The following is a 24240-nucleotide window of genomic DNA, read 5'->3' on the forward strand; positions in this document are numbered from 1 at the left end:
TAATGTGTGGCCTTATTTAATGCACACCATTCAAACTCCGCACTGTATACAGAATTAGTAATTTCCTCATTGGCAGTTTCTCTGGTGCTCTCACCATAATACCCAAGTGCTTCACTAATATTTATGAATTTATCTTCACAACAGTCCTGTGAGATTAGGCAGTAATGTTATCCCAATTCTTCAGCTGGGGATCAAGGCCAAAATTGTTAGGGGTGTCCAACTTCAAACTCCTAGCTCCCATCACATTCAGTTGCAGTTGTGAGTGCTCAGCACTATACAATATTGACTGCAGATATTGGACACTGGACACCTAGAAAAACAACACAATTAGTAACCTACTGTGAAAGTCTGGGTTAAGTGACTTTCTCAGCACCACATAGGAACTCTGTGGCAGAGGCAGGGAACACCATCCACTTCTCCAGGTCAGCAATAAACTTTAACCACAAAACCACACCTCTTCCAATTCCTGCAACAAATGAGGCAGAACACACACAACCTCATTTGCTACACAGCACTGATTCAGTCCCAGAGTACATTACATCCTGTGTATTGAATAATGCAGGGGTCCTGTGGGAAAAAAACTAGTATGTGACCATGTAATTGAAAACTATAGTAACTCCTCATTTAAAGTCATCTTGGTTAATGTTGTTTCGTTGTTATCTTGCTGATCGAGAACATGCTCGTTTAAAGTTGCGCAATGCTCCCTTATAACGTTGTTCGGCGGCCGCCTGCTTTGTCCACTGCTTGCAGAAAGAGCAGCCCGTTGGAGCTAGCTGGTGGGGGCTTGGAACTAGGGTGGACCGGCAGCCACCCTATCAGCTCCCCGCTCCCCTAAGTTCCCTGTGCAGCAGCCGCCCAGCAGGCTATCAATTGCCAGGCAGTTCAGCTGTCCCTCCCCTCACTGCTGTGTGCTGCTCCTGCCCTCTGCCTTGGAGCTGCTCCTGGGAGCCCCCTGCTTGCTGTGGCGGGGGGGGGGGAGGGGGCGGGAAGAGGAGAAAGAGGTGTGCTAATGTCATGGTGTCCTCCTGCCCCCCCATCTCTACTTAAAAGGGCAGTGTACTTAGAGTGGAGTCAGCATACTTAAAGAGTGTACACACAGGGTGTATGTCTGTCTGTCTCTCTCTGCCATGCTGTCTCCTCTCCCTCCATTCGTGCTGCCTTGTAGAGTGTGAGGCTATATTAACAACAATATGTTAACCCTTGAGGGCTCAGCCGAGTGCTAGTTCATCATTTAGCAGTAAGGCATTCCCTGGGAAATATCCCACCCTCTTCCACCCTCTGACTCAAGCCACCTCAGCCAAGCTTCACAATCATCATTGCTGTGTACAGTATTAAACGGTTTAAAACTTCTGGTGTGTGTGTGTTAGTCTTTTGTCTGGCAAAAAAAATTTCCCTGGAACCTAACCCTCCTATTTACATTAATTCTTATGGGGAAACTGGATTCACTTAACCGCGTTTCGCTTAAAGTAACATTTTCCAGGAACATAACTACGTTAAGCGAGGAGTTACTGTATCATAATACATATGGACAAGGGGGCTGAATTAAGTCTGCACAGGCGACCTTAAATCTTGCATTTCCTATCTTTGAAGTACTTGACCTTCCCATCTTTAAAAAAAACACATTAAAAAGCCCCGTTTTAAAAAAAAATAAAATAAAGCTAAAACCCAGAAATTCTACCGTCTGGAACCATATGACACCAGTTTTGGTCATCAGTAGCTTCAGAGATCTACCACTGAGTAACTAACTGAGTAACTAACACTAGTAGCCCGTTATCCTCTATAGACCAGTCACTAGGGGGGACAAGATGCACTTGTGTGTTCTACTGGTTATAAATCCTTTTACACTGTGCTCCAGCCCTGTCTTTTTCCCCCTCTGTTCCTATCCAACCCCCATCTTTGCTCTTATCTAACTTCCTCCATATCCCCAGCTCTTGCCATCCTCATCCCCCTGTGCTCCTATATATGCACCCACCTCCCTCTGCTCCTATCCATCACCCCTCAAGTCCGCTTCCTCACACTCTCTAGCTCTGCTTCTCCCCAATATATGGCTCCTGGCTCCAAGCCCAGTACTCTATTTCTCACCCCTATGCATTCCACTGTGGTTGCTTCTTCCTCCTTTTTCTCTATTCTGTCTGGGCGCCAAAAGAAAGCCTTGAGAACACAGAAGATTCTTCCCATTCTCAGTTCGAGTGCCTAGTTCAACAGTGGCCCCTGGCAGCTGAAAGAACCAATTGCGGGGAAGTCCTGCTCAGCCCTTGCAGCTTGGGATGGAGCATGCGCAGCACAGCTAGACATACACTTAAGGGAATTACCAGGCAAATTAACAACTCTCCGAGCATGTGCAAACAGATTTTTCAGCAGCTCATAGCTTGGCCAAACATGGACTGTTTTTCCACAGGAAAGCAAAAGGCACATCTGAAATAAAGGACACATCATGGGTCCGACCAAATTTCAAGTGCCTGCTCCAAAGCATGGAGATGCTAAAGCTTTATCTTTGAAAAGTCATGGACGGGAGAGATTCCAGAAAACTGAAAAGGGGCAAATATAGTGCCAATCTATAAAAAGGGAAATAAAAACAACATGGGGAATTACAGACCAGTCATCTTAACTTCTGTACCTGGAAAGATAATGGAGCAAATAATTAAGCAATCAATTTGCAAACATCTAGAAGATAATAAGGTAATAAGTAACAGTCAGCATGGATTTGTCAAGAACAAATCATGTCAAACCAACCTGATAGCTTTCTTTGACAGGGTAACAAGTCATGAGGGAGTGGGGGGGGAAGAGAAGCGGTCGATGTGGTATATCTTGACTTTAGTAAAGCTTTTGATACGGTCTCACATGACCTTCTCATAAACAAACTAGGGAAATACAAACAAGATGGAGCTACTATAAGGTGGGTGCAAAACTAGTTGGAAAACCGTTCCCAGAGAGTAATCATCAGTGGTTCACAGTCGTGCTGGAAGGGCATAACAAGTGGGGTCCCACAGGGATCACTTCTGGGTCCGGTTCTGTTCAATATGTTCATCAATGATTTAGATAATGGCATAGAGAGTACACTTAAAGTTTGTGGACGATACCAAGCTGGGAGGGGTTGCAAGTGCTTTGGAGGATAGGATTAAAATTCAAAATGATCTGGTCTGAAGTATCTGAAATTCAATAAGGACAAATGCAAAGTACTCCACTTAGGAAGGAACAATCAATTGCACACATACAAAATGGGAAATGACTGCCTAGGAAGGAGTACTGCAGAAAGGGATCTGGGGGTCATAGTGGACCAAAAACTAAATGAGTCAACAGTGTAACACTGTTGCCAAAAAAAAAAAAAAAAAGCGAACATCTTTCTGGAATGTATTAGAAGAAGTGTTTAAGTAAGACACGAGAAGTAATTATTCCGCTCTACTCTGCGTTGATTAGGCCTCAACTGGAGGGAGTACTTCAAATTTCAGGAAAGATGTGGACAAATTGGAGAAAGTCCAGAGAAGAGCGACAAAAATGATTAAAGGTCTAGAAGACATGAGCTATGAGGAAAGATTGAAAAAATTGGGTTTGTTTAGTCTGGAGAAGAGAAGACTGAGAGGGGACATAACAGTTTTCAAGTACATAAAAGGTTGTTACAAGGAGGAGGGAGAAGAATTGTTGTTCTTAACCTCTGAGGATAGGACAAGAAGCAATGGGCTTAAATTGCAGCAAGAGAAGTTTAGGTTGGACTTAAGGGGAAACTTCTTAACTGTCAGGGTGGTTAAGCACTGGAATAAATTGTCTAGGGAGGTTGTGGAATCTCCATCATCAGAGATTTTTAAGAGCAGGTTAGACAAACACCTGTCAGGGATGGTCTAGATCACTGTGTCAAATGCGGCCACCGTGGCCGCATGCGGCCACCAGGGGGTTTCCCTGGGGCCACAGAAGTTTCCTGTTTCCCTGTTGCTCCTGCATGCGCCGCCTCACTGGAGACACAGATGGGACACACAACGCTTAAGGAGCAAGGTGAGGCGGCGAAGAGGGGGTGAGAAGGGGAGCAGCAGGCTGAGGAGTCAAGCGGCAAGGTGAGCAGCAGGCGGGGGAGTAAGGCGGCGAATGGCAAGCCAGCAGCAGGGTGAGGAGGCAGGTGGGGGGGGGCGGCTGTGAGGAGGCAAGCGGTGAGGCGAGCAGCGGGGGGGGCGGGGGGGTGAGGAGGCGAGTGGCAGGGGGGCCTGGCGGAGAGGTAAGGAGATGAGTAGTGAGGCAGCAACAAGGAGACGAGGCGGGCAGGGGGGTCTGGCTGCAAGCGGGGGATTGATGAGACTAGCGGGGTGAGGAGGCGGGAGGCGAGTGAGGGTGGGATGAGGGGGAGGAGGTGTGCGAAGTGTGTGCATGAGTCCCTGTCATGAGTGCAGGCAACTGGACTAGATGACCTCTCGAGGTCCCTATGATTCTCTGATGCTCAGCTAAATGGTTGTAAGAATAGTTTAAACATAGGCAAAATAAGCTAGCGTGCCAAGACAAGAGTAACAGAAATCGCAGTGTAAAAGAACTGTTGCAGAAATCAAACCACTGTGGTGAGAGTTTGGCAGGAACCACAAAAAACTAAGTGGTTTCAACAAGTCTGAAAAGAATAACAACTGAGAAACTATCTTGCATATCACAACCACACTTCCATTGAACTGACCCCTATTATGAACGATTCCTTCATCACATATCAGAGCACCCTGAATGCAGAAGAGGCCCAAACTAGAATGTTATAACCCTTCTCTTTCAATAACCTTTAAAAAAGTTTATTATTTTGAATGACTTACCCAGCCCTGTTACCACCATGGCTCCTAGATCAGCAACATAGTTTCCTTTGCGAAATGTAGCAACTCTTCCTCCTACACGATCCTTTAAAAATTAAACGTATATCAATCAGCTATATTCATTCAATCAAATTTAGAAAAATGATACCTGAGCAATAAAGCCCCCTTTTCAAAAAATCATTCTCCTGAAAGTCTCCTACAGACATCTAAAGAGGGTTATCTGAGCCACAGCCATAAACTGAATGCCATACCACACACATCTAGGTTTCAAATAAGCCACTCACATGAGCTTTTGAAGAACGGGCATTAGTATTTAAACATGGTAGTTAGTAGATTCCTCAACGGCAAAGAAGTTATAGGTGGGAGGGCAGGTCATTTAGTACCAATGTTCATGATAGTATGTTTGTTAGTAAGTTTAAACAAACTATGTAATATACCAAGTAATGGCACTTCCAGCACTTCACCTTGGAAGACGTGGAGGGAAGAAAAACTATTCTACAATTGTAAACGACACCCTGTCCAAAAGTTCTGGCTGATATCTAGTCAAAATTTTCGTCCCTTAATTTTACCCTATAATTCCTAATTTTGCCCCACTGTTGAACTCTAAATAACTCCTTTACCTTAGTGTTAACGCACTTTAATACCTGTAGATCGTTTACCTTGCCAGTCTTAGTCATTGCTTAGCCAGCTCTACATATGTTTAACTATTTTAGTCTTTCCTCATAAATCAATCCATTATTCCCCAGAGCATCTTTGTTGTCCTCTAAATTTCATCAATTGGTAAGTATTTTAGAAATACACAAGATGAAATCATACTACAGCTATATTCCCTACAAAAATAAACTATGTTAAGAGAAAAAGCTACGGTTGCAAAGTCAAGTAATCAAGACAGGAAATATCAGAATTAAATTAGTATGTAGTGTAGTTGTAGCCATCTCTGTCCCAGAATAACAGAGAGAAAAAGTGGGTGAGGTAATATCTTTTATTGGACCAACTTCTTTCGGTGAAAGAGAAACTTTCGAGCCACACAGCTCTTCTTCAGGTCTGGGAAAGGTACACATAGCACCACAGTTAAATGCAACATGGAACAGATTGTTTAGCGTAAGTAGTTAGCACTAACTAAGGGACCATTCAAGATAAAGTCATAGGCGGTAATGGGCCACTCTGAATGGTCCCTTAGAATATGTGGGAGCTATTTATGCTAAACGATCTTTTCCATCTTGCATTTAGCTGTGACGCTGGAGTACCCTTCCCACCTGAAGAAGAGATCTGTGTAGCTCGAAAGCTTGACTTTCAGCAACAGAAGTTGGTCCAATAAAATAATTAAAATGTTTAAATCAGTGCCAGGCAATCTTAATTCAGCTCTACTGAGCAGATGGCAATATGTTACAGACTTGAGTTTCATGATCACATACTGTTTTCTCTCAATATCTTTGCTTCAATTCTGTGCTCAGAATGGATGCTAAGTGAGCCAAGGATGTGTAATCGATAAGGCCATCTCCTGCCTCCTTTGCTGAAACATGCATAATCAATTATAGAGAGGATTGCACAAAGAAAAGGGATGATCTTGTAGTTAATGACTGCACTGGACTCTAGAAAACTGGGTTCTATCCTTGGCTCTCCCATAGGATTCCTGTGATACTGGGAACGTTACAAACCACAGTTTTCTGAAGTGGTCACTAACACTGTGTTCCCTCCCAACATTCAACTTGAGACACCCGAAAGGGCTACATTTTCCCTGCCAAGTACTCAACTACAGCTGAAGTCAATGGAAACTGCAGCCGTTCAGCACATTTGGGAGAAAAAATTCAGCCCTGAGTCTCAAGGGATCCAAGATGGCCACTTCTGCAAGTGTTGGCCTTACTCTGCACTTCAGTTTCCATACTGCTGCTTTCTTACTTCCCAGGGCTGCTGGGAGGATACAGTACATATTTTATTATTGTACTGAGGCGGTGCCTAGAGGCTCCCACCAAGGATCAGTCAAGCCCACAACACAAAAATGGCCTCTGCCCCAAAGAACTTTTATTAATGTGCATGAGGTTTTCCGACTACATTGATGGGACTACAGAAGTATACCATCATGGGTCACACACTGAAGGAAAATAAAAACACTTCACAGCAGCCTCGTTCCCTGAGTATTACCCATACTGTTCAATGAACAAGGCAAGAGTCCTGTGGGGGAAAAAAAAAAAACCGAGTATGCAGTCATGTAATTAAAGACTGCATAAACATCACATGTGGTGGTGAATTATGGTTACATGGACAATCTTGAGTCTGGTATTTCCTAACTTCTGCTCCACTGTGCAACCTTAATCCTTTCTCTTTCAATGAAGATATTTTATATGGAATTTCCTAGGATTTGGTTTTTAAACTGAACTGAAAGAACTAAAATTCCATCATGTCAGACTAGCAATCCCCCTGCATGAATCATTAGCACAGTTTGAACCTGAACCTTCAGATGCACAGCACAAACTTCTACCATTAAAGCTAAAGGAGTACCTATATTAGCTGATAGAAGTAGATGTATTCCTTCTGAGAAGGGAGTGTTGTATAGTCAGAGCTGAGGAATAAGATTTAGGACTCCTGGGTCCTATTTATTTGTTAATGAAATTTTACATGTATATAGTATTCAGTCATGTATCAAAAGGTGGGTATACAGGAGCAGCCCCATTTTACAAACAGGAAAAATGTAGGCTCGTTATCAAGGAGAAACTCCTGACAGCGAGCTATAAGAGGCTGTGAAATACTGTCCCAATTTAAGAGATGGAAACCACACGGCTTGGGATATTTAAGACTAGACTGGACAATGCCCAAACATAAGCACTGTAAGTAAAGAAAGATTACTTACTCTACAGCAACTGTGGTTCTTTGAGATGTTGAAGTTAGCATGAAACCCCACTGTAGGTGCACATGTGCCTCATACACTGGAAATTAGATTATTTTGAACAGCTGTGTCAGTCAGGACCATGCAAGCCGTGACCCTCCTCGTGCTCTTGCGTGAAGGCATTCCTTTGTAAATTCCCTCATAATTAGAATCTCAGTTGTAGCTCAGAACTTCTGAATCTGGAATGGAGGAGGCTGGATGCACACTGACAACATCTCAAAGAACCAGAGTTACTGTAGGCTAACCAACAGTTCTTTTCAATGTGTCACAGTAGATCCCATTGTAGGTGACTGGCAAGCAGTATCCCCTCAGGATGATAGGAATAAGGAATTTCAGCTACATAAGTCGACAGTGATCATAGTACTGTTTTCCCAAAAACTTGGTATCTGACTTAGCAACTAAGTCAAAGGCCTAGTGTTTGATAGATTGGTGGGCTATTTCACAATGCTGCCTTACAGAGCACTGATACTTGCATATTCCTGAAGCAAGCAAAGGATGCGTTTGCCCTCTAGTAGAGGGGGAGGTACACCAGTCAGCTGGTAATAATGAGAAACACTGTCATTTTTTGTGATGAGAATGCCTGACCTTTAGAACACCCAGCTATGGCTAAGAACAGATGGAGCCAATATCTGATAAAACCAAGTGCTGGATACAGCTAGTGTGTGTAAATTTCCTTTCTCCCAGTGCAAAAGGTAGCTTGTGGAAGACAACAGGCAGATTGATTGGTTTCAAGGAAAATTTGAAACCATTTTCAGAATTTGTGAGAGGCCTGAGTACGCTATGAAATGTTATATTGGGAGGGAGGTGAGTTCTGCCACAAGACCCTGAAGTCCACTCGCCCTCCTGTCTGAAGTGATAGCCAACAGGAAGAGCAACTTTAGGGAAAGGTGGTTCAAGGAACATTCTGAGAAAGGTTCAAAGAGAAGCTCCATGAGCCTCAGGAGGACTAAATTGAAATTGCCAGCAGAAGTAGGTTCTCTGACTGGTGGGTAAGCATGTAACAGCCTTTTTAGAAACTCAGTACCATGGGGTGAGAGAAGACAGCACGACTGTACATGAGGATGGCAAGCTGAGATTGCTGCACGGGGACCTTAACAGAGCTCAACCAAAGACCAGCCTGTTTTAAGTGCAACAAGTAGTCAAGGTTCTTCAGTATCAAGGCCTGAACTGGGACCAGACTCTGTTGGGTCACCCATATTGAGAACCTCTTCAATTCAGATGAGTACACCCTTCTGATAGATGTTTTCCTGCTCTGAATCAGGATTTCCTGGACCTGAACGGAGCTGTCTCTATTTACAGTATTTAACCAGTCAACAGCCATGCTGTCAGGTATAGTGACTGTCTGAATGGGGTATCTGACAACGAACGTGAGATCAGGTCCAGGAGCTGACTCAGAGGCTCAGTGGACACCTGTAGTGGGCTCATCAGCCAAAACTGTCTTGGCTAGTATGGAGCTACGAGAATTAGTGTGGCTTTGTCCCATTTGATAATGGTGATTCCCTGATCTCCAGGGTAATTGATGGAAAGGCATACAGCAGGCCTCCAGATCCACTGCAGTACAAAGGCATCCAGTAATGATCCTTGACTCAGGCCTCCTCTGGAGCAAGTGTACTGACATTTGGAGTTATCCTTGGTAGCAAGCAAGTCCATTACTGAGATTCCCAATGATCTCATATACATGCATCAGTCCTACAACGGATCTGTGCAAGGGCCATTTGTGATTGATCACTGAATGCCTGCTCAGGAAGTCCACTAGGTTGTTGCTGACTCCTGGGAGACAAAGGGTCATAGAGGTAACCTTCTAATAGATAGAACCAAGTACAGAATTTGATGGCCTCCACACAGAGGGTTGAACATCCCCCTGTTTACATGCAAAAACAACTCAAACAGCTTAATGGGACGAAATCAGGGGGCCCAGATAATTTTAATCCAAGAATATTAAAGGAACTGGCACACGAAATTGCAAGCCCATTAGCAAGAATTTTTAATGAATCTGCAAACTCAGGGGTTGTACCGTATGACTGGTGAATTGCTAACATAGTTCCTATCTTTAAGAAAGGGGAAAAACGTGATCCGGGCAACTACAGGCCTGTCAATTTGACACCTGTAGCATGCAAGGTCTTGGAAAAAATTCTGAAGGAAAAAGTAGTCAAGGACATTGAGGTCAATGGTAATTGGGACAAAATACAACATGGTTTTACAAGAGGTAGATCATGCCAAACCAACCTGATCTCCTTCTCAAAGAAGGAAACAGATTTTTTAGACAAAGGCAATACAGTGGATCTAATTTACCTCGATTTCAGTAAGGCATTTGATACGGTTCCACATGGGAAAGATGGGGATCAATATGAAAATTGAAAGGTGGATAAGGAACTGGTTAAAGGGGAGACTACAACGGATCGTACTGAAAGGTGAATTGTCAGGCTGGAGGGAGGTTACTAGTGGAGTTCCTCAGGGATCGGTTTTGGGACCAATCTTATTTAATCTTTTTATTACTGACCTTGGTACAAAAATCGGGAATGTGCTAATAAAGTTTGTGGATGACACGAAGCTGGGAGGTATTGCCAATACAGAGAAGGATCGGGATATCATACAGGAAGCTCTGGATGACCTTGTAAACTGGAGTAATAGTAATAGGATGAAATTTAATAGTGAAAAGTGCAAGGTCATGCATTTAGGGATTAATAATGACCTATTGTTATAAGCTGGGGAGGCATCAGTTGGAAGTAACAGAGGAGAAGGACCTCAGAGTATTGGTTGATCACAGGATGACTATGAGCCGCCAATGTGATATGGCTGTGAAAAAAGCTAATGCGGTCTTGGGATGCATCAGGCGACGTATTTCCAGTAGAGATAAGGAGGTGTTAGTACCGTTATACAAGGCACTGGTGAGACCTCATCTGGAATACTCTGTGCAGTTCTGGTCTCCCATGTTTAAGAAGGATGAATTCAAACTGGAACAGGTTCAGAGAAGGGCTACTAGGATGATCCGAGGAATGGAAAACCTGTCTTATGAAAGGAGACTCAAAGAGCTTGGCTTGTTTAGCCTAAGCAAAAGAAGGCTATGGGGAGATATGATTGCTCTCTATAAATATATCAGAGGAATAAATACCAGGGAGGGAGAGGAATTATTTAAGTTCAACCAATGTGGACACAAGAACAAATGGATATAAACTGGCTATCAGGAAGTTTAGACTTGAAATTAGATGAAGGTTTCTAACCATCAGAGGAGTGAAGTTCTGGAACAGCCTTCCAAGGGGAGTAGCGGGGGCCAAAGACATATCTGGCTTCAAGACTAAGCTTGATAAGTTTATGGAGGGGGATGGTATAATGGGATAGCCTAATTTTGGCAATTAATTCGTCTTTGACTACTAGCGGTAAATATGCCCAATGGCTTGTGATGGGATGTTAGATGGGGTGGGATCTGAGTTACTACAGAGAATTCTTTCCTGGGTGTCTGCCTGGTGAGTCTTGCCCACATGCTCAGGGTTTAGCTGATTGCCATATTTGGGGTCGGGAAGGCATTTTTCTCCAGGGCAGATTGGCAGAAGCCCTGGGGGGTTTTCGCCTTCCTCTGCAGCGTGGGGCACGGGTCACTTGCTGGAAGCTTCTCTGCACCTTGAAGTCTTTAAACCATGATTTGAGGGCTTCAATGGCTCAGACACCGGTTTGATACAGGAGTGGGTGTGTGAGATTCTGTGGCCTGCGTTGTGCAGGAGGTCAGACTAGATGATCATAATGGTCCCTTCTGACCTTAAAGTCTATGATTCTATGACATGCTGAGGCACTGAGACCTTCCTGTCTATACAACGCCTCACTACAGAATAGATTGACCTAAATCCAGAGCTGAAGGAGCTGCAGGTGAAGTCTGGCAAACAACATTGTGTACACACGTTGACATGTGGCCTAACACTGCAAGGCATATCCGTAGTATCATAGCCTGTTTTGATATTAGTTGGATTATCAGCATTTGTGACAACTGGAACCTGTCCTAAGGCAAGCAGGACTTTTCTGGTCTGGGGCTGATCAGAGCTCCTATGAATTTTATCATCCAAAATGGTGCCTGACGTTTTTGTAGTTCAATAGGAGGCCTAGGTGGGACAATAGAGCACAATTCAAGCTCATTGGTGTTTCCTGTTGCAATCCACCTCTGATCATCCAGTCAATCCTACCACCGCCAAGCATATTTTTAAGCCCATCAGTGCCCTGAGGTGTCCAACCTTGTATTGGTAATGGTTTGCTCCAACCATGAATCTTAAGTACTTCTTGTAATTGGATGAATGCCTATATGGAAGTACACGTTTTGCAAGCCAAGAGTGTTGAGCCTGGAGAGATGGAATGATGGAGGCAAGCGTCACCAACTTGAACCTAAGGTGGCATATATATTTGTTCATTCTCCTCATGTCTCGGATAGGAAGAAGACACCTCTCTCTTCAGGATAATAAAATATTGGATGTAGAAGCCTTTTCCCCTGTACCCCTTAGGACCTCTTCTAAGGCTTCTAGATGAAGCAACAAAGCCACTCTTTTAAGACTGATGAGAAGGATCCCTGAAGAGGGAACAGGAGGGGAGTGGATGGGAGCAAACTATACAAATGAATTAAACAGCCATGGCCAGTGCTTACAGAGGACCAAGTCCAATGTAATAGGACAAAGAAGCTCCCGAAAACTGGTTCCTGGTCGGTTCCGATGTGGCTCCCATCAAATCTGCTGTCTGGATGTTGGGGTTGGCTGGTTGACAGAGAAGGCAGACGACAGATGTCTTCTTGAACATTATGATCATTTCTGTGATGTGTACTCCTGATGTCTTCCCTGAGATATAGGTGTGGCTGCTGGGGCTGTCTATAGGACAGGGGTCGGCAACCTTTCAGAAGTGGTGTGCCGAGTCTTCATTTATTCACTCTAATTTAAGGTTTCACGTGCCAGTAATACATGTTAACGTTTTTAGAAGGTCTCTTTCTATAAGTCTATAATATATAACTAAACTGTTGTTGTATGTAAAGTAAATAAGGTTTTAAAAATGTTTAAGAAGCTTCATTTAAAATTAAATTAAAATGCAGAGCCCCCCGGACCGATGGCCAGGACCCAGGCAGAGTGAGTGCCACTGAAAATCAGCTCGCGTGCCGCCTTTGGCACACGTGCCATAGGTTGCCTTCCCCTGCTATAAGAGAATAATATCCCCAGTGATCTCATGGTATCCCTTGAGTCCTTTAAGGAATGCAATGCTTCATAAGTTCTTTTACTGAAGAGCTCTAGCACTTTGAGATCCTAGACCTCTCTTGGTATTCTGGTTACATAGTTACAGCTGTGGCCATTTACCTCTTGGCTATGTTGGAAGCATCCATGGCTGCCTATAAGACTGTTCTGGCAACAATTTGGCCTTTATTCCTCCATAGAGTACTGTGGTACTTTCACCAGGGAGGGAGTCACCTCTAGTCCATGTACAGAAATTACAACTGGTAGTTTGCCACATGGAGTTACAATGTGGCGGACAAGTAGGCTTTGCATCTAGACAGGTCTAGCTTTTGGGGGGTCCTAGACCTTAGATGTCCCCTTTCATTGGATGTCAGTGTTTCCTGCACTGTTGCCACCATCAACGATCCTGGGTTCGAGTGGGAGTAGAAGTGCTCAAAGATTTTGGTGGCACCTGATAACACTTCTGCACCCATTTAGATGTGGGCTGAATGGTAGCTGGGGCTTTCCAGAGCCACTTGATTAGCTCTAGTATGCCCTCATTTATGGGAACAAGCAATTCTGGCCCAGGCTGATGTGATCAAAATGTCAATTTATGTAATTTTTCTTATGACCTTGATTTCAACATCTAAAGTCTCAGCAAAGAAATGCTTTAAAGTCATCAATCTTTGGAGCAGGAATGCTATGACTGCCTCATCAGGTGAGGATGACAACTTTAAGTGGAGACTGGAGGTGCTGTTCTTCCGTGGCTCCCAGCTCCTGGGACCTAACCAACGTTGGTAGTCTGGGCAGCGATGCTTCCAAGGAGCCTGATCTCCTCTTCCTGGATCTACAGGAAGGGGTTCTGTTGTGGGACACCTGAGATGATGGTCCCCAGTAAGGCCAGGGTGGCACAGTATATAGGTACTTGCTCAGTTGCGGCCAACTGGTTAAATGCCACTTTTGTCTGTTGTGATAGCACCCTGCAGGAGGGATCTCTGGTACAGGCTCTAGGATTGTGCTCAGAAGAGAGAGAGGTATCCCTACTCAACACTAGGGAGACGGCATAATGTGATGACAGTGCAGAAGAACAGTACTCTTTGAATGGCAATGCCCTGTGCTGGTGTCTTGGCCCTGGGTGTTATGCATCATCAAAGATGTCCTCTTAACCGTTCCATGAAGGCATACATCAGTCCCATAATCCACACAGTGGTGTCTTCATTGGTGCTGGCTTACCTGGTACCACCTCCTCCTTTAACAGAGAACTCATATGCCCTGTCTTTGGTGCAGTGATGTCTCTTTTCCCTCCAGGATGGTGCCCCTTCTGTGTTTGGAGCCAATGCCATATCTGCTGTCCACCTGACCTACCTTTCAGTCTTGCCCTTGTATTGGGGTGCCAGTTCATATGAGGATGTCAGCATTGGAGGCATAGGTGCTGAGTCTGTCTGTACCAGCATCTGTAGCAACATCCAATGCCAGAGACTGAGAGCCAACGTGAACAGTGTCAATGTGGCCTCTTTCAAGTGTGTTTTCTTCCCTGCCTCTCCTTCGCTGCTGGACTTTAGGGTGTACTGTCTGCTTGGAGGGGCTCTCACTGAGAACTACCATTTTGGTTCTTTGGAGGTGGATGCCAAGTGTGAGGTGACACATCCATTGTGTAAGTGTAATATCAGCCATGTGTACCTCGACTTGAGAGTTCTCACGGAGGACTTACACACTGAACATGTATCAGAGAAGTGGCTTTCCCCTAGACAGAGAGATAATTTGCTGTGCCCATGGACCACAGGAATGAGCCTGTTGCTGGTGAGGCAGGGCTTAAATCCTAAGGGTTTCAAGTCTGCCACGGCAGTTGGCACAAGGCTCCTCATGCCTCTGTACAGGGGGCATATCTTCACCTTTTAAGGGGAATGTCCAAGATAAAGAATTAACAAAGACCAAGGATGAAGACAGAGTCTCTTCACAGAGAGAGTCAAGAGGATGAATTCAATGCTCAGAGAAGTACAGTGGGTTGGACATTTGACAGGGTTCCATCTTTATGACACAAGCGGCAAGAGGGAACTGAGGGAGAGTCAAGTCCACTCTGCTCTTTATGCCCTCACATGGAAGCACAAAAACAGCAAAGGGCACATGCACAGCCCTGATGTACACTGCAATTCAAAAAGAAAAATCTGATCTTACATGCATGGGATGCATGCACCCCTATAATAGGATCCAAACTGACATACTCAAACAATCCTCCAGAGGCTTGGGATGGACTAGATCTGTGGCCCCCCCAAACTACGGGATGCACTCCCCCTGGGGGGGGGCACCTAGGAATGTTATGGGGGCTCAGTGGGCCCAAGCCAGCCCCCGCAGGGAGGGAGCACCACCCAGCACCATTCTGCCCCCAGCCAGGGCCATGGCTTCTGGCCCCGCCCCAACCACAGCTCCATTTCTGGCCTTGGCCCATAGCTCGGCTGCAGTTCCACACCTGGCCGCAGCTCCAGCCCCGCCCCCAGCCCCGACCACAACTCTGCTCCCAGACCCTGGCTCCCCCCAGGTGTGGGGGGTGAGGTAAAAAGTTTGGGGAAGAAGCTATGAAATCTCTAACATCTGTAGATGACAAAGATTGGTAGATGGCAAATGATGAAGACAGGTCACTGAGAGGAAAAAATCTGATATTTTAATATGACTAAGTGTGAGGTTGTACAACTAAGAACAAAACACTGGACTAGATGGTTATTTAATCTCAAATATCAAGTATTAAACTAGTATTATGCTCTAATAAATTTGTTACTCTCTAAGGTGCCACAAGTACTCCTGTTCTTTTTGCAGATACAGACTAACACGGCTGCTACTCTGAAACAAGTATTAAACTGCTCCTCCAAAGGTTCTGCTTGAGTATGTAACCAGCACAATCTACATCTAAATACCAAAAATTCTTTAACCGTCACTCACAATAAGACAGTATTGTCTTATCTATTAATTCTCTCATGGAAGAGCCAACTGCTAATACAGAAAACAGCTACTAAGCAGCTCTGCCCATTTCAGCTCAGAAGCAGAATTTTTTTTTCTTAGCACAACGTACTGACCCTCTAAGAGCCTGCTTGACCCTTTGACCCCTCCCCCTCCTGAGAACAGCTTCAAAACTGGAAAAAAAGATAAGAGACGGACACACCACCTGGATTAGCTAAAGTATGTTAAATGGTATTCTCACTGATGGACAAGACATAAGCTTTACTATTCTCTTACAAGTAGCCAGCTACCAATACAGATGATTACTAGGAAGTAGTATTTACAATCTTTTAAATCAGCAATTTGGAAGAAAATATGAAATCTCTGCTAACATCTGTAGATGACAAAGATTGGTAGATGACAAATGAAGAAGACAGGTCACTGAGAGGCAAAAATCAGACACTTTAATACGGGTAAGCGTGAGCTTGTACATCTAAGAACAAAACAATGTCGGACACAGGGCTGGGATCTAATCTGGAGAACAGCGACTCAGAAAAGGACTTGTAGGATATGGAACAGGAAACCCAGTAGTATGCTATGACAAAAAGAGCTAGTAAAAAGAACAGGAGTACTTGTGGCACCTTAGAGACTAACAAATCTATTTGAGCATAAGCTTTTGTGGGCTACAGCCTACTTCATCGGATGCATGTAGTGGAAAATACAGTAGGAAGAGAGAGAGAGATATACACACACACACACAGAACATGAAACAATGGGTGTTACTATACACACTATAAGGAGAGTGATCAGTTAAGATGAGCTTTTATCAGCAGGGGAGAAAAAAAAAAAAACCTGTTTGTAGTGGTAATGAAAATGGCCCATTTACAGCAATTGACAAGGAAATATGAGGAACTGGAGGGGGGGGGGTGAGGATGAGAGAATAAGCATGGGGAAATAGTTTTACTTTGTGTAATGGCCAGTCTTTGTTCAAGCCTAATTTAATGGTGTCCAATTTGCAAATTAATTCCAATTCAGCAGTCTCTCGTTGGAGACTGTTTAAGGTTTTTTGTTGTAATATTGCGACTTTTAGGTCTGTAATCGAGTGGCCCGGGAGATTGAAGTGTTCTCCAACTGGTTTCTGAATGTTATAATTCTTGACGTCTGATTTGTGTCCATTTATTCTTTTACGTAGAGACTGTCCGGTTTGGCAAATGTACATGGCAGAGGGGCATTGCTGGCACATGATGGCATATATCACATTGGTAGATGTGCAGGTGAACGAGCCTCTGATATTGTGGCTGATGTGATTAGGTCCTATGATGGTATCTCCTGAACAGATATGTGGACAGAGTTGGCAACGGGCTTTGTTGCAAGGATAGGTTCCTGGGTTAGTGTTTTTCTTGTGTGGTGTGTGGTTGCTGGTGAGTATTTGCTTCAGGTTTGGGGGCTGTCTGTAAGCAAGGACTGGCCTGTCTCCCAAGATCTGTGAGAGTGATGGAACAGATTGACAGAGCCAGACGAGTACCCAGAAGTCACCTACTACAGGACAGGCCCAACAAAGAAAGTAACAGAACGCCACTAGCCATCACCTTCAGCCCCAACTAAAACCTCTCCAGCGCATCATCAAGGATCTACAACCTATCCTGAAGGACGATCCATCACTCTCTCAGACCCTGCCAATTTGAGCTGGGGGGAAATTCCTTCCTGTCCCAAATATGGCAATCAGTTAGACCCTCAGCATGTGGGCAAGACCCACCAGCCAGACACCCTCGCCCTAAAGATTATGCTTTCACTACTCTGGAGAAAGAATGGGGTTTTGGTGCTTCCTGATATTTGAGATAGCTGCAGTGTGTGATTGTTATATTCTGTATGGACTGCTGTGGGGAGATGAAGGAACGAAAATGAGATCACAAGACTCACGGGGGGGATAGCTCAGTGGTTTGAGCATTGGCCTGCTAAACCCAGGATTGTGAGTTCAATCCTTGAGGGGGCCATTTAGGGATATGGGGCAAAAATCTGTCTGGGGATTGGTCCTGCTCTGAGCAGGGGTTGGACTAGATGACCTCCTGAGGCCCCTTCCAACCCTGATATTCTATGATTCTATGACTACTCAAGGAAGCAGATTTTTTTGGAACACAAACCCTTGCGTGGATAATTACCTAAATGTGCACCCTCAGCCCAAAGAATTCCATCTCAATCTTGGTGGAAAGGGGTATTTGTTAAGTGCTTTCCTAATGATCTTCTGGACTACACAAGAGTGAGATGACTGCACTGACTACAGCTCTTGCTACAAAAAAAGAATAATGATGGCACCACCACACTCTCTTAAGAGGCAGGGTGCACTGAACAAAGAAATCTGAATATTCCTGCTTCTGAGCTGAAGTAGGTCTAGCTACCTAGCTGCCATCTGGATTGGCAATGGTCACATCCACAAGTTCACCAGTCCCAATGCATACTGTCACAGGGCACTCCATCATACCAGTGCCTTATCAGTTGTAATGACTGGCTAAATAAGTTTGTTTCATTAGCTAAATTCTCTCTTTGAGCAGCAAGTTCATACCCTGGCTTCCAGAAGCGTGACATCCATCCCAAAACTCTGCAACTGGCGAGCTGCAGCCAAGCCAGAGACTCCAGAACCTATAATGATCACCTTGCCAGTCTTCTTAGCTAGAGAAATGAAAGCATAAGTTACAGGATAGACGTGTGTATTGGTGCAAGCTTAGGAGTCCAAGCTCAGTTTTAATCCTGAAATTAGTAAGGATGGAAGTCTATTTTAAAACAGTCTAATAGTAAAATGTAGCTGTGATTGCTTCATCACAGCTAGTTGTTAGCAGGAAAAATTTATATAATTCTGAATTAAATATAATCAGCACTTAGTAGCCAGCAGAAGTTAATGATGAAAAGAAAATGCAGGTAAAGCACAATCTAGGTAGAAAGTTTACAGCAACAGTCACCTGAATAGAGACCCTAGATTGCATGTTCACACAAGGGCCAGCAGGATACCTGTAACCAGGAGGGATCTCCCTATCAGACATTTCCACTATGGGGAAAGAGGCAGTTCCAGGAGGATTGGGCAGCTGAGCAAAGGAATCAACTCATTTGTCATTCTGAAGGAAAGTGTTTTGGTTCCTTCTCTCTTTCATGGAGGAATTGGAAGCACTGGGCAGGGCTGGGTCAGATGTTTGTTTGAAAGTGTAATCTGCAATCTATACACATTGATCTGCATCTGGATAAGATGCAGACTTACAGGGAGACTGAGGTGGTTTCGGTTTAAAAGGGAAAGTTATTTTTAAATATGAGATCTTCAAAGAAGCCACAACAGTCTTCCTCTTTGGCTTGTGCTCCCAAGCAAAACTCACATTGCACTACGATTTGTGCACCTTTGAGGTAGTGTGTCAGTGGAGGTGAATTAGCACAACATCCCTCCCTTGGACAGGTCAATCATGTACCACCTGTCAGCTACAACACTCTCAGCTTCCTCGAACCTTCCAAGCAGTCCCTGAATTATGCAGGAAGTGGGATCCCCAAAAGCAAGGCAATCAGCAAAATATTTTGTTGAAGTATAAAAACAACAATGCAGCATAGGGAAAACAGAAGAGAAAAACAACACTTATCGCAAGATCCTCAAACTGAGGAGAAAGCGTGAGTAATTTGAGAGGTGACACATAAGGGCTTGTCTACATATAAAATTGTATTGCTTTAACTATACTGGTATAGATAGAACCTCCCCCCACCCAATGAGGTGGTCTTTAAAGGATTCTATTAAAAAAAAATAGAAAAGCTATACACAACTTCATAGAACTAAGAAAAATGTATTGTTCTTACACAATAAAATTAGAATTTATTTCTCAGTCACTTCACTGGGACTAAGGCCATGACAAGTTTGGAAGTTTTAAATTCCAAGTGTTACACACAAACAATAAGTAGTCTGAAATATTCATCGCGAAACATTTTTTACTCCAAAGAAACTCAAATACAGGACAGGCAGCACTTGTATTGTGGTGATGAATGACAGAAATATCTATAAATATAACATCTTCAAACTTTTCAGATAATTCAGCTTTGGGCTAAGAAAAAAAATGCAAAATTTTAGCCCAAAAGGAAAATTTTGGAAGCCAAATCAAGAATGCCAAACAGCATGCCCTTCTCAAGCCTTTACTAGTGTTCCAATATCATGATGCTAAAAATAAGGTACATTTTGGGCCCACAGATCACAGAAAAGAATAATTATTTAATTTGAAATCATTGGTAAACCTACTTGGTAGAGGCTTTACCCTTTTGTAGATACCGAAGTTGATTAGGCCATGACGCTCTAGATAGCTATGCACTCTGTGAACTAGCACAGTGTCACCTACAGAATAAGAAAGATTAAATAATTATGTATTTTTAATTTCTCTTTATATTAAAACAATCTATAGTGACATTTACTGGATGGCCTAATGGATTTACATAGGATGAAGAAATATTTAGACTGATGCCTACCTTTAACATAACTAATCACACCCACACCACCCATGTGCATCACCGTAAGAAACCATTTACTGCACAAATTTCACTCCCCACTTTGATTCTCTAGATGAAGAGTGATATAGCTGCTTTGCATGGCCCTGCAGGACCCCCAGCACTAGGAACCAAAGGGATCATCTAACTCTTCCTTGATTATCCAGTGTGCAGTGCAGCTGCCTACCGGCATTGGGGAGGCACCTTTGCCTTGCTGCCATTCAGCACTTGAGCACTCCAGACAGTGTGAAATGTATTTTTAAAAGACTAAATACATTTTTTGTATTTGCAGATGTTTGATTGGGGAACTGGGTCCAGTCATGGTGTTACAGGCAGATGGTGTTACAGGTCTCTCTTCCTTTTCACATATTTTTGCTAAGTTACGTGAGTCCAATTCAAGTTAATTATTTTCTGAGGTTATATCATTCACAGTTCCCCTCTACTCCAGACAAACCAAGAGAGCTACCAGCACTGTCTGACTCTCACTAAACTCCCCATGTAAGCATGTTCAGTAGGGGAAAAGCCTGCTCCTGCCTCTCCACGCTGTCTGTACACTGCTTAAAGACAGTGCTCACCTCCTTACTTTTTTATTTCAGGTGCCGTGACTGTGATGGGCAGGGAGGGATGGGTGCCTTGGGGTTTTTGTCCCTTCTTTTTATAGTGTCAGTCCCCTCTTTCCAGCTGAGATTCAGGAGACAGATGTAAGGATGTTCCTTGCTGGTTGTTTTCCCCTGTCTGAACTTCCTTTGTCTCCCCTGTGATACTGTATGGAATATGGGAGACACTTTATGATATTATGGATACCAATATTGTAAAATTGCAATGAGTCGTGCCAGATATGCCATGTAGGGTATCTGCAAAAATGTTACAATTTGCCTAGTGTGATAATTTTTTATATGTTTATATCACCTTTGTATTATAAGTTATAGATAAGTAGGGTATATAGCTGTATTTCAAACTTGTGCTGTGCATCTGGGAGACACCCTCAGACAGATTGGCATCGGCACTGCCTAGCCTGCTTGATGGTCCATCAAGAGACATCAGCTCTACAATAAACCCATTGAAAAACCAGGGACTACACCTGATGAGTCAGCAAGCCATGTAAGGGCATGCCTAAGGACAAAGAACTCTAAGGCTTTTCCATGTGCTGTGAAGTTTGTGTTTGAGACACAGGAAATACAAGCCTCATGGCAAAAGAATATAAAAGGCAATTACATCATCTCCATTTTGTCTTCAATCCTGCTTCTTACCTCTGGAGTAACTTTTCTACAAACCAAGCTCTGAAAAAAGGACTGAATGACCCATCCAAGCTGTGGATTGTTCCAGTGGGACTTTTAAACCAGCAAACTCACCAATACTGCTAAGAACCTGATGTATGGACTTTGATAGTCTCTATATGTATTTGATTGCTTTATCATTCAACAACTCTCTTCTTGTTCTTTATTATAAACCTTTAGTTTTAGACACTCAAGGATTGGCTGGCAGCGTGGTATTTTGGGTAAGATCCAACCTAATACTGACCTGGCAATGTGGCTGGTCAGTACTGATTAGTGAGCAGAGTTTTAAAATAACTTCTCACTCTACTGGACCTAGGTGCTGATTGGGAGCCAGAGAACTGGAATGCAATACGGGGCTGTGTGATTCCTTTATTCATAGAATCATAGAACTGGAAGGGACCTCGAGAGGTCATCTAATCCAGTCCCCTGCACTCAAGGCAGGACTAAGTATTATCTAGACCACCAACTGGGGTGAAGGGGATGACCAACCATGATATGATCGTCACTTTACCATCCTCTGTTCCTAGAAGTACAAAGTCTCAATAAATTGTTCTGACTCCCAATTCTTTCAAGAGGCAATCACTGTTTGAATCCAATTGCTCTTCAACCTCTTCACATGCTGAGTAAGTGTTCTGAGCAACCTGGGAATGTGCGTGTTTTGAGGTCACATGTTTTGAGGTAGCTGGTGCCACAAATGGAGATGGTAGGGGCTCAAAAATCTGGATCAGTACATATCATACTTATGATACTGGGAGCTCCAAACAGGCTCAGTGTCAGGAGTAAGTTGATGCTATGAGATATGTAGTGTCACATTAATGGTTGATAATACACATTCAAGGTAGAAAGGTGTGTGCTGCTGCTATTACCACTAGTGCAACCCTTGACATTTTCCACCTCAGCTGCAGTCAGATAAATGTCACTGTGGGATTTGTGTCTAAACTTAACTTTTCTGAAGTCAAGGCCTGCTCTCTCAGATCTGGAGCAGGGAAGTTCATGAGTTAATTCAAAACTACATTATGCAGCTTGTTGTGTTTACAGAGCGAAGAGACTGTCTTCAGACTACAGCAAACTACAGCTGCAGAAGTGAACTGTTCTAGTCAAAGGTGGACGAGGAGGCAGCAGTAGAAACAGTTGCTAGTAAAATGTCTTAAAGATTCAGAACTTTGGTCTTGGAACATTCTGGCCAAGCCCCAGAGGAGAAGTAGAAATCCAAATGGGGGATTTCTTACTCTTACTCTGAGAATTTTCCAATGACCACATATGTTCCACAAACATCTTCCCACTATAGAGGAAGATTACATTTCTTACTTTAGGAATCAAATTCATGCCGTGTGGATATATTCATGTTTAAGATTCACTTCGGCACAACTGGCAAACCACTGAAAACAGCAAACTCTGTAAAATACGAGATTCTCTCTATAAATTAATTTTTGCTTCTCTTTCATAAGATAAATTAATCTCTAGACTGAAGTTATTCTGTGAGGAACTGTAACTTGACAAAATTAACTTTTGTTTGGAAACATTCAGAAAGTAATTTTAGAAGTGCTCCCACATCTGATTTAAACAGCTGTCCAATAAACATTCTTCCCAATTTTATATTCAAACACCCAATGGACTCCACTTTCCTAGTCAAACATTATGGTTCTAAGAACTGAAGAAATAACTGTTTGGGATTTGGTCGAGGGTCATCTTGATCTGAAACAGCTTTTTCTCAGCACAGACTGACAAACAGCAGCAATGAGGTTTCACTGAAAAATTGTCAACTTACTGTTATAAGGTGCTTCTAGTTGTTGAAGAGTTGCCTCGAATGTCAGCTGAATCTTTGGGTTGTCCAACCAAAGTTGCAACTGTATTTAAACAAAAACGGTATGTATGTATGTATGGAGAGAAACGCGCACACACACGGAAAAAATCTTTAATGTTTTAATGAAGTTTCAACTCATAAGAGCTCAGAAGAATTTAAGTTTTTGTACTGCTGTCGCATAGCCAAGTAGTAAATAATGTGGATTTATCTTTCTGTTATACCTTTCTGATATTCTTAAAGTATGATTGAATGCAGTGCTTTATTTCCCCATACCATCTCAAATAAGACAAAACACATATAATCATTGAGCTCCCCATCCTATTTACAAGAAAGCCTATGAAAAACACACATTAAGGTTGCAAAATGGAAGAGCCACAACACTTTCCATAATAAATGATTACATACACACAAGCAAACCAAATTAAGGTTGCATAGGTATTTCCCAACTTTTGAGTTCTTGACTTTGCAACCCCAGCATCCTTTCAATGTAGTTTCTTTGTAACATTGTGTATATACACACATATATATATACACACATATATACACACACACACACACACACACACACACACACACACACACACACACACACCACATATGTTGTAGTGCTATCCATGCAATCAGCTGCAAGGTCATATGATAAACTGCATTTAGCTTACACCTTTAGCCATCTCACCTACACTGAGAACACTAATCCATGTCCACTGAAATTAATAATATTCCAGATCTGATTTAACATTACACACAATCTTAAAAAAACATTACAGTTGCAGAGCCAAGCACTCAAAAGTGCCAGAATTAAGCCTCCTTGTGCATATGTATTATGCTAATCTTTAGTTACATGATCCCATACTACTTTTACCACAAGACCAATCTCATTCAGTGCACAAAATGAACA

At 43.3% G+C, this 24240-nt stretch overlaps 1 protein-coding gene across 2 annotated transcripts in view; it reads right to left on the reverse strand.

Moving 5' to 3' along the window:
* Nucleotides 1-24240, reverse strand: part of KDM1A (lysine demethylase 1A) — a 139172-nt gene that overhangs the window by 76071 nt on the left and 38861 nt on the right. For both annotated transcript variants that reach the window (XM_065421491.1, XM_065421492.1), the window contains 4 exons: nucleotides 23307-23385; nucleotides 20020-20112; nucleotides 18322-18428; nucleotides 4776-4857 (listed from right to left, as the gene is read on the reverse strand). In XM_065421491.1, the coding sequence (XP_065277563.1) occupies nucleotides 4776-4857; nucleotides 18322-18428; nucleotides 20020-20112; nucleotides 23307-23385 (361 nt within the window). The remainder of the gene's footprint in view (nucleotides 1-4775; nucleotides 4858-18321; nucleotides 18429-20019; nucleotides 20113-23306; nucleotides 23386-24240) is intronic.

Source organism: Emys orbicularis, chromosome 23 (assembly GCF_028017835.1).
Source record: "Emys orbicularis isolate rEmyOrb1 chromosome 23, rEmyOrb1.hap1, whole genome shotgun sequence".
Classification (NCBI taxonomy): Eukaryota; Metazoa; Chordata; order Testudines; family Emydidae; genus Emys; species Emys orbicularis.